At 47.2% G+C, this 17,618-nt stretch overlaps 1 protein-coding gene and 1 long non-coding RNA gene across 2 annotated transcripts in view; one reads left to right on the forward strand and one right to left on the reverse strand.

Moving 5' to 3' along the window:
• The first annotated feature begins 1,903 nt into the window (after positions 1–1,903).
• Positions 1,904–17,618, forward strand: part of LOC134966637 (uncharacterized) — a 66,767-nt gene continuing 51,052 nt past the window's right edge. The window contains exon 1 of the long non-coding RNA XR_010188683.1: positions 1,904–2,054. This is a non-coding gene — a long non-coding RNA (uncharacterized LOC134966637). The remainder of the gene's footprint in view (positions 2,055–17,618) is intronic.
• The window catches only part of CFAP107 (cilia and flagella associated protein 107), a 41,569-nt gene continuing 26,040 nt past the window's right edge, over positions 2,090–17,618 (reverse strand). Inside the window, exon 4 of the mRNA XM_063943530.1 lies at positions 2,090–2,496. Coding sequence (XP_063799600.1) covers positions 2,228–2,496 — 269 coding nt within the window. The 3' untranslated portion in view covers positions 2,090–2,227. The remainder of the gene's footprint in view (positions 2,497–17,618) is intronic.

A 17,618-nucleotide genomic window follows, 5' to 3' on the forward strand; every position in this document is an offset into this window, starting at 1 on the left:
AAGTGAGAGGCATGTGTGTGTGTGTGTGTGTGTGTGTGTGTGTGTGTGTGTGTGTGTGTGTGTGTAAGTGAGAGGCATGTGTGTGAGAGGCATGTGTGTGTGTGTGTGTGTGTGTGTGTGTGTGTGTGTGTGTGTGTGTGTGTGTGTGTTTGTAAGTGAGGCGTGTGTGTGTGTGTGTGTGTGTGTGTGTGTGTGTGTGTGTGTGTGTAAGTGGGAGGCATGTGTGTGAGAGGCATGTGTGTGTGTGTGTGTGTGTGTGTGTGTGTGTGTGTGTGTGTGTGTGTGTAAGTGAGAGGCGTGTGTGTGTAAGTGAGGTGTGTGTGTGTGTATAAGTGAGAGGCATGCGTGTGTGAGAGTGAGAGGCATGTGTGTTTGTGAGGCATGTGTGTGTGAGAGGCATGTGTGTGTGTAAGTGAGAGGCATGTGTGTGTGTTACGTGAGAGGCACGTGTGTGAGGGGCAAGGATTAAAGAAGGCATTTGAGCATTTCTACAGGACTATGGGGGTCGCACGCAGTGGTTTCTCGCTGTGGTGTGAACGGGTGCGGAATGCGCATGCGCAGTGGACGATGTGCGCGTGCGCATCATTGCCCAGCGACAGAGGTCGCCGAGTTACGTCGCGCCTACCGACGGAATCGGTCGCAGAGGCGACCGCTAAGAAGATTGACAGGAAGCAGGCGTGGCAGGCCGGATCCGGACCATTGGAGACCGTTTTCGGGGAGTGGTGAGTAAAACGCAGGCGTGTCCAGGACAACGGAGGGCGGAGGTGTGACGTCAAAGCCGGGCCCATCATCGCTGGATCCATCGCACAGGGTAAGTATGTCCACTGCTGGTCTATTTCTGCTTGAATTTTTTTTAGCTTAGCAGGGCTGCACAAGCGATCGCAGCCCTGCTAAGCTAAAATACACTCCCCCATAGGCGTGGACTATTGATCGCAGCAGCAGCAAAAAGTTGCTGTCTGCTATCCACTCGGAATGACCACCGATGTACAGAGCACACACCTGGTCTGGGTACACGCTACCTTACAAACATATGGAGGGGTGTCCATTTCTGAATGTGTGTGTGTGTGTGTGTGTGTGTGTGTGTGTGTGTGTGTGTGTGTGTGTGTGTGTGGTGTGTGTGTGTGTGTGTGTGTGTGTGTGTGTGTGTGTGTGTGTGTGTGTGAGGCATATGTTTGTGTAGGTAAGAGGCGTGTGTGTGTGAGAGGCATGTGTGTGTTTAAGTGAAGGAGGCATGTGTGTGTGAGTGAAAGAGGCATGTGTGTGTGTGTGTGTGTGTGTGTGTGTGTGTGTGTGTGTGTGTGTGTGTTTGTTTTTAAGTGAAAGAGGCATGTGTGTGTTTAAGCGAAAGGCGTTTGTGTGTTAAAGTAAAAGCGGTGTGTGTGTATGTTTAAGTGAAAGGCGTGTGTGTGCTTTTAAGTGAATGAGGTGTTTGTGTGGTTTTTATATATATATTGGCACACCGCTGCGCCAAAGCATCTCCATCGAGACCTGCTGGCGGGTGAGGGAGTACTGTAGGTGTACTATAATGGTATGCTGGTATCTGTTTTTATTGTAATGACTGACTTAGAGTGAGTACACTTTTTATGTGTATCTATATTACTATTGGGAAAGGTACCTGAGCACGCTACTACTGTTCACCCTGAGTGCCGGATAGTTACATATGGCATGTGTGTGTATATGTAGGGGGGCACCAACATTTACCATGCCTCCGGGCGACTGGGACGAACTTACGCCACTGGATGTGAATAAGATACAAAATTCAGGAAAAAGCATGAAATTACAGAATTGTCACTCATAGCGGAGTGTCTAAGTCACCTCAGGTGTCTCAAGCCATATGGTGCAAAAAGGGTAGGAGCAGGGCCATCTCTTTGTATGGGCTTATTGGGCAGTTGTCCAAGGGCCCCACGATCCTGAAGTCCCAGGCAGTTATGGCCAGTAAACCCCCTCCGACCTATAGCGTGCATCCACAGGCAGTCATTCCTGAAACACCCCCCTCATAGCATGCAGCCGTGGGCAGCCGTTAGTCTGCACACATTATATGTTTTCAGGAACAGGTTGGTTATTAAGCAATTACTTAAGTAGTCATATATATTTTTCACATGTTTATTTGTTTGTTTTTTTCTCTCTGATGAGTTGATGTGGAAATCCTACAGTCCAGTAACTTATTGCACCATCCTCATGACACTTAAAAGACTATGAAACTTGAATCCAAGGACAGTAAGGATACTTAGGATTCAACATGTTCTTGTTTAGCAAGATGGTTAAGAACCTGGAGTTGTGTTTCAAACTTGAAGTCTGAAGCTTTATTGGTGTTATTATTACTGTGCTGCGATGTACCGAAAACGGTGTGAGGAGCTGTGCCATAACGGCTGGTCATAAATGCAGAAGGGGGTGGATGCCCATAAGATGCTGAATAGACACTTCTCTGGTCTTCATAAGCTTGGTCTCTCCACAGCTTTTGCTTTTCCTGCAAAAGACCGAAGTTGGTTGGTGGATCTGGAAAATAAAATTTCTAAGTTTAATTTATATGATTAAAATGCAAGAGGTTTATCTGAGACCAAGTACATTCACAATGTAGAACAATAAAACATTCAAACAAGATAATTGGCATTATTTTTAATACCTTTCAGCCAGAAAAAATGGGCTAATCCTGTTATTTTTGCCAGATGGTCATTATTGAGAAAACCAATTGTAGTCCATTTTTTTTGGCTGAAAAATAACCCCCGTTTTCAGGTGAAAACACATAGCATACGGGAAAAGCTCACGGACCCATGTGTTTTCACACTAGCGATTGCGAAAACAAGTAATTTATCTGGGAATTTTTTTCTCCTGCCTCGGGCAGGTGAAAACAATTCTCAGAAAGCTGACGGCTTACACGGCTAATTAGGTAGCCACCAGGGGGATCAATTAGCCAAAGTAGATTATTGGATACTGATTAAAAACTGTATCAGTTCAAACATTTGTTGCAAACAATTTTTCTCATACGTCCTAGAGGATGCTGGGGTCAACATTAGAACCATGGGGTATAGACGGGACCTGCAGGAGACATGGGCACTTTAAGACTTTGAAAGGGTGTGAACTGGCTCCTCCCTCTATGCCCCTCCTCCAGACTCCAGTTTTAGAATTGTGCCCAGTGAGACTGCATGCACTACAGGGGAGCTCTACTGAGTTTCTCTGAAAAGACTTATGTTAGGTTTTTTATTTTCAGGGAGGCTGCTGGCAACGGTCTCCCTGCTTCGTGGGACTTAGGGGAGAGAGGTATGACCTACTTCTAGTGAGTTCAAAGGCTCTGCTACTGGCTGACAGGACACCATTAGCTCCTGAAGGTGATGATCGCTGGGTACGCCTAGATGCTCACTCCCACAGCCTGCCGTCACCCCCTTACAGAGCCAGAAGTCAGAAGACAGGTGAGTAGCAGAAGAAAGAAGACTTCTCTTCAGTGACGGCTTTATGAGGCCGCGCGCCATGCTCCCACACAAATCACAGGCACTGCAGGGTGCAGGGCGCGCGGGGGGGGGGGGGGGGGGAGGGGGCGCCCTGGGCAGCATAAAATACTCAAGTTGACCTGGCAAGAGAGGACATTAGTGCCTAGGCACTGTCCGAACCCCCGCCGGTATAATTATTTATTTATTTAGGATCGGGCAGAAGCGCGCCATTACGGACTGCTTCCTCACTCCCTCAGCTCACTGCTCGGCGACATTTCCTCTCAAGGCTGCAGAGACGCTGGTCCTCCCTTCCACTGTCTGACAACTATCAGGGTGCAAAATGGGGAGCGCAGTAGTTTTTGGTGCAATATATTGGCAGAAAAGCGCTACAAATTCTGAGGCATTATTTAGTGTTTTCAGGGTTGTTGTTGGCGCTGGGTTGTGAGCTGGCAAATCCTCTCTGTGTCCCTCTAACAGACTTTACTGTGGGTCTGTCCCCTTATAAGCCCGGTGTGTCTGTGAGTGTTTGGTACACGTGTGTCGACATGTCTGAGGCTGAGTGCTCTTCCCAGGAGGAGACTGTATTGGGGACACAGATATATGTGGGTGAGACCCTGTCGGCACTGCCGACTGCTGACTTGGTGAATGTCTTGAATGTGAATAGGACTCGTATCAGTAAGGAGGATGTGTTATCGCAGGTCCAGGACCCTTCGGGGTCACAAAGACGTTCGTTTGCCCAGTTGGTTAACACTGATACCGACACGGACACTGATTCCAGTGTCGACTATAGTGATCCCAGATTAGATCTGAAATTGGCTAAGAGCATTCAGTACATGATTGTGGATATAAAAGATGTGATAAACGGGTCTGTATGTATAAAGAAAAGAAACCGGAGGTGACGTTCCTCCCTCTCATGAACGCTCTATTTGAAAAAGTCTGGGAAAACCCTGACAGAAAGTTTCAAATCCCTAAAAGGATTCCGGTGACTTATCCGTTTCCCTCTGAGGATAGGGAAAAGTGGGAGTCACCCCCTATTTTGGACAAGGCCCTGTCACGTTTGTCTAAAAGGGTGACTCTCCCAGCCAGTGGCGTAAGTTCGCCCCAGTCGCCCGGAGGCATGATAAAATGTTGGTGCCCCCCTTTCTCCCCCCACACACATATATGTCATATGTAGATATCTGGTACTCAGAGTGAACAGTAGCAGCGCATTCAGATGCCCTTCACAATAGTAGTATAGACATACACACACACATCTTTCACTTACACAAACATGCCTTTTTCACTTAAAACACACATCTTTCACTTACACATGCCTTTTTCACTTAAAACACACACACCTTTCACTTACACAAACATGCCTTTTTCACTAACTCACACGCCTCTCACTTGCACACACACTTCTTTTACTTACACACACACACACACACGCCTTTTTCACTTATACACATGCCTTTTTCAGTAACACACACATGCCTTTTTCACTTACACGTGCCTTTTTCACTTACACAAACACCCCGCTTTCACTTACACACACACGCCTTTTTCACTTACAGACAATTACACACACACGTCACTTTCACTTACACACACAATTACACACACACTTTCAGTTACACACACATACCACTTTCACACAATTACACACACTTCACTTTCACTTACACACAAACACCTGTGCCACTTTCACTTACACACAATTACATACACACATGTCACTTTCACTTACACATGCACAATTACACACACACACATGCCTCTTTCACTTACACAATTACACACACATGCCACTTTCACTTACACACACACACATATCACTTTCACACACACAAATACACACACATGCCAATTTCATTTATACACACACAATTACACACACACACACAACACTTTCACTTACAGACGCACAATTACACACACACATGCCACTTTCACATACACAATTACACACACACGCCTCTTTTACTTAAACACACAACTTTCCTTGAAAAATACAGACATATACACACCTCACTTAAAACCATTCATACACATAAACACAGTGCTGCCAACATTTATTAAAGATTCCCCCGGTAATCACTCCCCACCCTCCCCACACACACAGACATACACCACACACACACACACACACACACACACAATGCAGCAGCTGGAGGCAGGTGGTGCCAGTGCCTACCTGTTGCTATCACCAGGACGGAAGAAGAGAGAGCTTCAGACAGCCCAGCTCTATTGGAAGTCCCTGTGAGCAACTGTGTGCTGGAGCTCCCCCTAGCTGCAGCCAGCTGCCAGCTCGTCTCTCTGCATAGGAGGAGACTGACACGCTCCTCCGTCCAGTCAGATGCAGGGATGGATTGTCGGCCAGTGGGAGGCAATGGAGAAGTGCCCCCTGCAGGTCAGCAGCCCGGTGGCAGCCGACTCCATTGCCTCCCACAGTTCCGCCTCTGCTCCCAGCACCGGGCACGACGGCCCTTAAGGACCCAGCAGATCGTAAGCAAGAAACTACGTTAAAATCCATTTATGCGACCACAGGTACGCTGCTCAGACCTGCCATTGCATCTGCGTGGGTGAGTAGTGCTATTGAAAAGTGGGCAGATAACTTGTCATCTGACATAGATACACTGGATAGGGATACAGTAGCATCCTCTTGACGCTGGGTTATATCAAGGACACTGCAGCATACCTAAAGGAAACTGCGAGAGATATTGGCCTTTGGGATCAAAAACCAATGCCATGGTGGTCTCGGTTAGGCGAGCATTGTGGATTCGCCAATGGAATGCTGATGCAGACTCCAAGAAAAATATGGAGTCTCTCCCATATAAAGATGGTGTCTTGTTTGGGGATGGCCTCGATGATTTGGTATCTACGGCTACCGCGGGTAAGTCATATTTCTTGCCTTATGTTCCTCAGCAACAAAAGAAAACGCACCACTATCAAATGCAGTCCTTTCGGCCCAATAAATACAGAAGAGGGCAAGGCTCTTCCGTCCTTGCTAGTAGAGGGAGGGGAAGAGGTAAAGGATCAACAACCTTGTCGAGTTCGCAGGAGCAGGAGTCTTCCCCTGCTTCTGCCAAATCCACCTAATGATGTGGGGGCTCTCTTGCGGGAGTCCGCACCGGTGGGGGCACATCTAAAACTCTTCAGTCAGTTCTGGATTCGTTCGGGCCTAGACCCGGGGGTTTTACAAATAGTGTTCCTAGGGTACGAACTGGAGTTTCAAGACGTTCCCCCTTGCCGATTTTTCAAATCAACCTTACCAGTTTCTCCTCCGGACAGGGAGGTAGTAAGCGAGGCTATACAAAAGTTGTGTCAGAATAAATTCATTATCCTGGTTCCCCCGTCACGACAGGGAGAAGGCTTTTATTCAAGCTTTTTCGTGGTCCAGAAGCCGGATGGTTCAGTCAGACCAATCCTAATCCTGGAATCCCTAAATTTCTACCTGAAGAAGTTCAAATTCAGAATGGAATCTCTCAGGGCAGTGATCTCCAGTCTAGAGGAAGGAGATTTCATGGTTTCGGTGGACATAAAGGATGCCTATTTACATGTTCCCATTTATCCTCCGCATCAGGCTTACCTGAGATTTGTGATTCAGGATTGTCATTACCAATTTCAGTTGTTGCCGTTTGGTCTATCCACACCTCCGAGGATTTTCACCAAGGTGATGGCGGAAATGATGGTTCTCCTTTGCAAACAGGAGTCACTATTATCCCGTGCTTGGATGATCTCCTGATAAAGGCGAGATCCAGGGACCAGTTGGTGCGAAACATTGCACTCTCCCTAACAGTTCTTCAACAACATGGTTGGCTCCTAAACTTGCCAAAGTATCAGTTGTTTCCAACAACGCGTTTGTCGTTTTTGAGAATGATACTGGACACAGAACTTCAGAGAGTTTTTCTTCCAGTGGAAAAGGCTCGGGAGATCCAGAGTCTGGTTAAACAAGTTCTGAAACCAGCAAGAGTGTCAATCCATCAATGCATTCGGTTGCTGGGGAAGATGGTTGCGGCCTACGAGGCCATTCAGTTTGGTAGGTTCCATGCCAGAGTGTTCCAGTGGGACCTATTGGACAAATGGTCCGGGTCCCACCTAGACATGCACCGGAGGATAATCCTGTCTTCCAAGACCAGGGTCTCACTCCTGTGGTGGCTGCACAGCTCTCACCTCCTAGAGGGGCGCAGGTTCGGGATCCAGGACTGGCTCCTAATAACCACGGATTCAAGCCTCCGAGGCTGGGGGGGGGGGGGGGGGGGCAGTCACACTGGGAGAAAACTTCCAAGGAAGATGGTCAAGTCAGGAAACTTGTTTCCACATAAACGTTCTGGACTTAAGGGCCATTTACAACAGCCTTCTGCAAGTGGAACATCTTCTTCGAGATCTATCCGTACTGATCCAGTCGGACAATGTAACAGCAGTAGCGTACATAAACCGTCAGGGCGGAATGAAAAGTAGAGCGACAATGGCAGAAGCCACAAGGATTTTCCGGTGGGCGGAAAAGCATACAAGCGCTCTGTCAGCGATCTTCATTCCAGGAGTGGACAACCGGGAAGCAGACTCCTCAGTAGACACTATCTCCATCCAGGAGAGTGGGGCCTCCACCAAGAAGTCTTCGCAGAGGTGACAAGTCATTGGGGAGTTCCTCAAGTAGACATGATGGCATCTCGTCTCAACAAGAAGCTTCAGGGATATTGTTCCAGGTCGAGAGACCCTCAAGCAATAGCAGTGGTTGCACTGGTGACACCGTGGGTGTTTCAGTCGGTGTATGTATTTCCTCCACTTCCTCTCATTCCAAAAGTTCTAAAGATCATAAGAAGAACAAAGATTTGGGCGATCCTCATTGTCCCGGAATGGCCAAGGAGGGCTTCGTACCCAGATCTTCAGGAATTAGTCATAGGAGATCCCTGGCCTCTTCCTCTGCGCGAGGACCTGTTACAACAGGGACCATGCGTGTATCAGGACTTACCGCGGCTACGTTTGACGACATGGCGGTTGAGCGCCAAATCTTAGCCCGTAAGGGTATTCCCAGTGAAGTCATTCCCACACTTATTCAGGCCAGAAAAGGGGTAACGTCTAGACATTACCACCGTATTTGGAGAAAATATGTTTCTTGGTGTGAATCCAAGAAGGCTCCTATGGAAGAGTTTCAGCTAGGACGTTTTCTCCATTTTCTACAAGCAGATGTGGATGCGGGCCTAAAATTGGGCTCAATTAAGGTACAGTTTTCAGCATTATCGGTTTTCTTTCAGAAACAATTGGCCTCCTTTCCAGAAGTTCAGACTTTCGTGAAAGGCGTGTTGCACATCCAACCTTCGATCTTAATGGGGTGTTGCAGTTCCTTCAATCACATTGGTTTGAACCTTTACAGAAGGTGGAGTTGAAATCCCTCACTTGGAAAGTGGTCATCCTGTTGGCCTTGGCATCTGCAAGGCGGGTGTCTGAGTTAGCGGCCTTGTCACAAGAGCCCTTATTTGATCTTCCATGAGGATAGAGCTGAATTGAGGACACGTCAGCAATTTCTACTGAAGGTGGTTGCCTCTTTCCACATGAACAAACCTATTGGGGTGCCTGTGACTACTGACGCCTTTGCTGAATCTAAGTCTTTGAAGATTTATGTCGCCAGAACGGCTCAGATTAGGAGAACAGAGGCTCTGTTTGTCCTGTATGCTCCCAACAAAATTGGGTGTCCTGCTTCCAAGCAGACCATTGCGCGCTGGATCTGCGGTACGATTCAGCATGCTCATTCCACGGCAGGATTGCCGGTACCGAACTCGGTGAAGGCCCATTCTACTAGACAGGTGGGCTCGTCCTGGGCAGCTGCGGAGGGGGTCTCGGCATTACAGCTTTGCTGAGCAGCTACTTGGTCGAGATCAAACACTTTTGATAAGTTTTACAAGTTTGATACCTTGGCCGAAGATGACCTCAAATTTGGTTTTTCAGTGCTGCAGAGTCATCCGCACTCTCCCACCCATTCTAGAGCTTTGGTATAACCCCATGGTTCTAATGGTGACCCCAGCATCCTCTAGGACGTATGAGAAAATAGGATTTTAATACCTACTGGTAAATCCTTTTCTCTTAGTCCGTAGAGGATGCTGGGCGCCCGTCCCAGTGCGTACTGTATCTGCAGTTATTAGTTGTGGTTACACACATGTTGTGTTACGTTTATTGTCAGCTGTTATTGATCATGCCATTGGCTTGTGTTCTGTTAAATGCCACGTTGTGCGGCATGCTTGAGGTGTGAGCTGGTATGAATCTCACCTTAGTTTAACTATAAATCCTTTCCTCGAAATGTCCGTCTACCTGGGCACAGTTCCTATAACTGGAGTCTGGAGGAGAGGCATAGAGGGAGGAGCCAGTTCACGCCCTTTCAAAGTCTTAAAGTGCCCATGTCTCCTGCGGATCCCGTCTATACCCCATGGTTCTAATGGTGACCCCAGCATCCTCTACGGACTAAGAGAAAAGGATTTACCGGTAGGTATTAAAATCCTATTTTTAATCTAATTTTTAGTCTGTCTCTTTATGTATCAAAACAAAGGCGAGGAGAGTGATGTAGTGAGTTTAATAGTTTACAAAGGGTATTGGAACTCAAAGTAGATATTTGGCAGTGTATAAGGGCCCTCATTCCGAGTTGTTCGCTCGCTAGCTGCTTTTAGCAGCATTGCACATGCTAAGCCCCCGCCCTCTGGGAGTGTATCTTAGCTTAGCAGAATTGCGAACTAAAGATTAGCAGAATTGCGAATAGAAATTTCTTAGCAGTTTCTGAGTAGCTCGAGACTTACTCCTACACTGCGATCAGTTCAGTCAGTTTCGTTCCTGGTTTGACGTCACAAACACACCCAGCGTTCGCCCAGACACTCCCCCGTTTCTTCAGACACTCCCGCGTTTTTCCTAGAAACGCCAGCGTTTTTCCGCACACTCCCATAAAACGGCAAGTTTCCGCCCAGAAACACCCACTTCCTCTCAATCACACTCCGATCACCAGAACGATGAAAAATCTTCGTTAGGCCGTGAGTAAAATACCAAACTTTTGTGCTAATTTACTTGGTGCAGGCGCACTGCGAACATTGCGCATGCGAAGTTTGCGACTAATCGCTCCGTAGCGAAAAAAAATAATGAGCGAACAACTCCGAATCACCCCTAAGGTTTAGGTGGTCATTCCGAGTTGTTCGCTCGCTGCCAATATTTTGCAGTGCAGCGATTAAGTGAAAAAACGGCAAAAATGCGCATGCGCATGGTACGCAGCGCGCATGCATTAAGTACTTTCACACAAAACTTTGTAGATTTACACAAGCTCGAGCGACGTTTTTTCATCGCTCGAGTGATCGTAGTGTGATTGACAGGAAGTGGGTGTTTCTGGTAGAGATGAGCGGGTTCGGTTTCTCTGAATCCGAACCCGCCAGAACTTCATGTTTTTTTTCACGGGTCCGAGCGACTCGGATCTTCCCGCCTTGCTCGGTTAACCCGAGCGCGCCCGAACGTCATCATGACGCTGTCGGATACTCGCGAGGCTCGGATTCTATCGCGAGACTCGGATTCTATATAAGGAGCCGCGCGTCGCCGCCATTTTCACACGTGCATTGAGATTGATAGGGAGAGGACGTGGCTGGCGTCCTCTCCGTTTAGAATTAGAATAGATTAGAGAGACACTTGATTTACTAATTTTGGGGAGCATTAGGAGTACTCAGTAGTGTACAGTGCAGAGTTTTGCTGATAGTGACCAGTGACCACCACTTTTATTTATAATCCGTTCTCTGCCTGAAAAAAGCGATACACAGCACACAGTGACTCAGTCACATACCATATCTGTGTGCACTGCTCAGGCTCAGGCCAGTGTGCTGCATCATCTATTATCTATATATAATATTATATATATCTGTCTGACTGCTCAGCTCACACAGCTTATAATTGTGGGGGAGACTGGGGAGCACTACTGCAGTGCCAGTTATAGGTTATAGCAGGAGCCAGGAGTACATAATATAATCCGTTCTCTGCCTGAAAAAAGCGATACACAGCACACAGTGACTCAGTCACATACCATATCTGTGTGCACTGCTCAGGCTCAGGCCAGTGTGCTGCATCATCTATTATCTATATATAATATTATATATATCTGTCTGACTGCTCAGCTCACACAGCTTATAATTGTGGGGGAGACTGGGGAGCACTACTGCAGTGCCAGTTATAGGTTATAGCAGGAGCCAGGAGTACATAATATATTATATAGTGAGTGACCACCAGACACACAGTGCAGTTTATTTAATATATCCGTTCTCTGCCTGAAAAAAGCGATACACACAGTGACTCAGTCAGTCACATACCATATCTGTGTGCACTGCTCAGGCTCAGGCCAGTGTGCTGCATCATCTATATATATTATATATCTGTCTGACTGCTCAGCTCACACAGCTTATAATTGTGGGGGAGACTGGGGAGCACTACTGCAGTGCCAGTTATAGGTTATAGCAGGAGCCAGGAGTACATAATATTATATTAAAATTAAACAGTGCACACTTTTGCTGCAGGAGTGCCACTGCCAGTGTGACTAGTGACCAGTGACCTGACCACCAGTATATAATATTAGTAGTATACTATCTCTTTATCAACCAGTCTATATTAGCAGCAGACACAGTACAGTGCGGTAGTTCACGGCTGTGGCTACCTCTGTGTCGGCACTCGGCAGCCCGTCCATAATTGTATATACCACCTAACCGTGGTTTTTTTTTCTTTCTTTATACATACATACTAGTTACGAGTATACTATCTCTTTATCAACCAGTCTATATATTAGCAGCAGACACAGTACAGTGCGGTAGTTCACGGCTGTGGCTACCTCTGTGTCGGCACTCGGCAGCCCGTCCATAATTGTATATACCACCTAACCGTGGTTTTTTTTTCTTTCTTTATACATACATACTAGTTACGAGTATACTATCTCTTTATCAACCAGTCTATATATTAGCAGCAGACACAGTACAGTGCGGTAGTTCACGGCTGTGGCTACCTCTGTGTCGGCACTCGGCAGCCCGTCCATAATTGTATATACCACCTAACCGTGGTTTTTTTTTCTTTCTTTATACATACATACTAGTTACGAGTATACTATCTCTTTATCAACCAGTCTATATATTAGCAGCAGACACAGTACAGTGCGGTAGTTCACGGCTGTGGCTACCTCTGTGTCGGCACTCGGCAGCCCGTCCATAATTGTATATACCACCTAACCGTGTTTTTTTTTTCTTTCTTTATACATACATACTAGTTATGAGTATACTATCTCTTTATCAACCAGTCTATATATTAGCAGCAGACACAGTACAGTGCGGTAGTTCACGGCTGTGGCTACCTCTGTGTCGGCACTCGGCAGCCCGTCCATAATTGTATATACCACCTAACCGTGGTTTTTTTTTCTTTCTTTATACATACATACTAGTTACGAGTATACTATCTCTTTATCAACCAGTCTATATATTAGCAGCAGACACAGTACAGTGCGGTAGTTCACGGCTGTGGCTACCTCTGTGTCGGCACTCGGCAGCCCGTCCATAATTGTATATACCACCTAACCGTGGTTTTTTTTTCTTTCTTTATACATACATACTAGTTACGAGTATACTATCTCTTTATCAACCAGTCTATATATTAGCAGCAGACACAGTACAGTGCGGTAGTTCACGGCTGTGGCTACCTCTGTGTCGGCACTCGGCAGCCCGTCCATAATTGTATATACCACCTAACCGTGGGTTTTTTTTCTTTCTTTATACATACATACTAGTTACGAGTATACTATCTCTTTATCAACCAGTCTATATATTAGCAGCAGACACAGTACAGTGCGGTAGTTCACGGCTGTGGCTACCTCTGTGTCGGCACTCGGCAGCCCGTCCATAATTGTATATACCACCTAACCGTGGTTTTTTTTTCTTTCTTTATACATACATACTAGTTACGAGTATACTATCTCTTTATCAACCAGTCTATATATTAGCAGCAGACACAGTACAGTGCGGTAGTTCACGGCTGTGGCTACCTCTGTGTCGGCACTCGGCAGCCCGTCCATAATTGTATATACCACCTAACCGTGGTTTTTTTTTCTTTCTTTATACATACATACTAGTTACGAGTATACTATCTCTTTATCAACCAGTCTATATATTAGCAGCAGACACAGTACAGTGCGGTAGTTCACGGCTGTGGCTACCTCTGTGTCGGCACTCGGCAGCCCGTCCATAATTGTATATACCACCTAACCGTGGTTTTTTTTTCTTTCTTTATACATACATACTAGTTACGAGTATACTATCTCTTTATCAACCAGTCTATATATTAGCAGCAGACACAGTACAGTGCGGTAGTTCACGGCTGTGGCTACCTCTGTGTCGGCACTCGGCAGCCCGTCCATAATTGTATATACCACCTAACCGTGGTTTTTTTTTCTTTCTTTATACATACATACTAGTTACGAGTATACTATCTCTTTATCAACCAGTCTATATATTAGCAGCAGACACAGTACAGTGCGGTAGTTCACGGCTGTGGCTACCTCTGTGTCGGCACTCGGCAGCCCGTCCATAATTGTATACTAGTATCCAATCCATCCATCTCCATTGTTTACCTGAGGTGCCTTTTAGTTGTGCCTATTAAAATATGGAGAACAAAAATGTTGAGGTTCCAAAATTAGGGAAAGATCAAGATCCACTTCCACCTCGTGCTGAAGCTGCTGCCACTAGTCATGGCCGAGACGATGAAATGCCAGCAACGTCGTCTGCCAAGGCCGATGCCCAATGGCATAGTACAGAGCATGTCAAAACCAAAACACCAAATATCAGTAAAAAAAGGACTCCAAAACCTAAAATAAAATTGTCGGAGGAGAAGCGTAAACTTGCCAATATGCCATTTACCACACGGAGTGGCAAGGAACGGCTGAGGCCCTGGCCTATGTTCATGGCTAGTGGTTCAGCTTCACATGAGGATGGAAGCACTCAGCCTCTCGCTAGAAAACTGAAAAGACTCAAGCTGGCAAAAGCACCGCAAAGAACTGTGCGTTCTTTGAAATCCCAAATCCACAAGGAGAGTCCAATTGTGTCGGTTGCGATGCCTGACCTTCCCAACACTGGACGTGAAGAGCATGCGCCTTCCACCATTTGCACGCCCCCTGCAAGTGCTGGAAGGAGCACCCGCAGTCCAGTTCCTGATAGTCAGATTGAAGATGTCAGTGTTGAAGTACACCAGGATGAGGAGGATATGGGTGTTGCTGGCGCTGGGGAGGAAATTGACCAGGAGGATTCTGATGGTGAGGTGGTTTGTTTAAGTCAGGCACCCGGGGAGACACCTGTTGTCCGTGGGAGGAATATGGCCGTTGACATGCCAGGTGAAAATACCAAAAAAATCAGCTCTTCGGTGTGGAGGTATTTCACCAGAAATGCGGACAACAGGTGTCAAGCCGTGTGTTCCCTTTGTCAAGCTGTAATAAGTAGGGGTAAGGACGTTAACCACCTCGGAACATCCTCCCTTATACGTCACCTGCAGCGCATTCATAATAAGTCAGTGACAAGTTCAAAAACTTTGGGTGACAGCGGAAGCAGTCCACTGACCAGTAAATCCCTTCCTCTTGTAACCAAGCTCACGCAAACCACCCCACCAACTCCCTCAGTGTCAATTTCCTCCTTCCCCAGGAATGCCAATAGTCCTGCAGGCCATGTCACTGGCAATTCTGACGAGTCCTCTCCTGCCTGGGATTCCTCCGATGCATCCTTGCGTGTAACGCCTACTGCTGCTGGCGCTGCTGTTGTTGCCGCTGGGAGTCGATGGTCATCCCAGAGGGGAAGTCGTAAGCCCACTTGTACTACTTCCAGTAAGCAATTGACTGTTCAACAGTCCTTTGCGAGGAAGATGAAATATCACAGCAGTCATCCTACTGCAAAGCGGATAACTGAGTCCTTGACAACTATGTTGGTGTTAGACGTGCGTCCGGTATCCGCCGTTAGTTCACAGGGAACTAGACAATTTATTGAGGCAGTGTGCCCCCGTTACCAAATACCATCTAGGTTCCACTTCTCTAGGCAGGCGATACCGAGAATGTACACGGACGTCAGAAAAAGACTCACCAGTGTCCTAAAAAATGCAGTTGTACCCAATGTCCACTTAACCACGGACATGTGGACAAGTGGAGCAGGGCAGGGTCAGGACTATATGACTGTGACAGCCCACTGGGTAGATGTATGGACTCCCGCCGCAAGAACAGCAGCGGCGGCACCAGTAGCAGCATCTCGCAAACGCCAACTCTTTCCTAGGCAGGCTACGCTTTGTATCACCGCTTTCCAGAATACGCACACAGCTGAAAACCTCTTACGGCAACTGAGGAAGATCATCGCGGAATGGCTTACCCCAATTGGACTCTCCTGTGGATTTGTGGCATCGGACAACGCCAGCAATATTGTGTGTGCATTAAATATGGGCAAATTCCAGCACGTCCCATGTTTTGCACATACCTTGAATTTGGTGGTGCAGAATTTTTTAAAAAACGACAGGGGCGTGCAAGAGATGCTGTCGGTGGCCAGAAAAATTGCGGGACACTTTCATCGTACAGGCACCACGTACAGAAGACTGGAGCACCACCAAAAACTACTGAACCTGCCCTGCCATCATCTGAAGCAAGAAGTGGTAACGAGGTGGAATTCAACCCTCTATATGCTTCAGAGGTTGGAGGAGCAGCAAAAGGCCATTCAAGCCTATACAATTGAGCACGATATAGTAGGTGGAATGCACCTGTCTCAAGTGCAGTGGAGAATGATTTCAACGTTGTGCAAGGTTCTGATGCCCTTTGAACTTGCCACACGTGAAGTCAGTTCAGACACTGCCAGCCTGAGTCAGGTCATTCCCCTCATCAGGCTTTTGCAGAAGAAGCTGGAGGCATTGAAGAAGGAGCTAAAAGGGAGCGATTCCGCTAGGCATGTGGGACTTGTGGATGCAGCCCTTAATTCGCTTAACAAGGATTCACGGGTGGTCAATCTGTTGAAATCAGAGCACTACATTTTGGCCACCGTGCTCGATCCTAGATTTAAAGCCTACCTTGGATCTCTCTTTCCGGCAGACACAGGTCTGCTGGGGTTGAAAGACCTGCTGGTGACAAAATTGTCAAGTCAAGCGGAACGCGACCTGTCAACATCTCCTCCTTCACATTCTCCCGCAACTGGGGGTGCGAGGAAAAGGCTCAGAATTCCGAGCCCACCCGCTGGCGGTGATGCAGGGCAGTCTGGAGCGACTGCTGATGCTGACATCTGGTCCGGACTGAAGGACCTGACAACGATTACGGACATGTCGTCTACTGTCACTGCATATGATTCTCTCAACATTGATAGAATGGTGGAGGATTATATGAGTGACCGCATCCAAGTAGGCACGTCACACAGTCCGTACTTATACTGGCAGGAAAAAGAGGCAATTTGGAGGCCCTTGCACAAACTGGCTTTATTCTACCTAAGTTGCCCTCCCACAAGTGTGTACTCCGAAAGAGTGTTTAGTGCCGCCGCTCACCTTGTCAGCAATCGGCGTACGAGGTTACATCCAGAAAATGTGGAGAAGATGATGTTCATTAAAATGAATTATAATCAATTCCTCCGCGGAGACATTGACCAGCAGCAATTGCCTCCACAAAGTACACAGGGAGCTGAGATGGTGGATTCCAGTGGGGACGAATTGATAATCTGTGAGGAGGGGGATGTACACGGTGATATATCGGAGGGTGAAGATGAGGTGGACATCTTGCCTCTGTAGAGCCAGTTTGTGCAAGGAGAGATTAATTGCTTCTTTTTTGGGGGGGGTCCAAACCAACCCGTCATATCAGTCACAGTCGTGTGGCAGACCCTGTCACTGAAATGATGGGTTGTTTAAAGTGTGCATGTCCTGTTTTGTTTATACAACATAAGGGTGGGTGGGAGGGCCCAAGGACAATTCCATCTTGCACCTCTTTTTTCTTTTCTTTTTCTTTGCATCATGTGCTGATTGGGGAGGGTTTTTTGGAAGGGACATCCTGCGTGACACTGCAGTGCCACTCCTAGATGGGCCCGGTGTTTGTGTCGGCCACTAGGGTCGCTAATCTTACTCACACAGTCAGCTACCTCATTGCGCCTCTTTTTTTCTTTGCGTCATGTGCTGTTTGGGGAGGGTTTTTTGGAAGGGACATCCTGCGTGACACTGCAGTGCCACTCC

Source organism: Pseudophryne corroboree, chromosome 10 (assembly GCF_028390025.1).
Source record: "Pseudophryne corroboree isolate aPseCor3 chromosome 10, aPseCor3.hap2, whole genome shotgun sequence".
Classification (NCBI taxonomy): Eukaryota; Metazoa; Chordata; class Amphibia; order Anura; family Myobatrachidae; genus Pseudophryne; species Pseudophryne corroboree.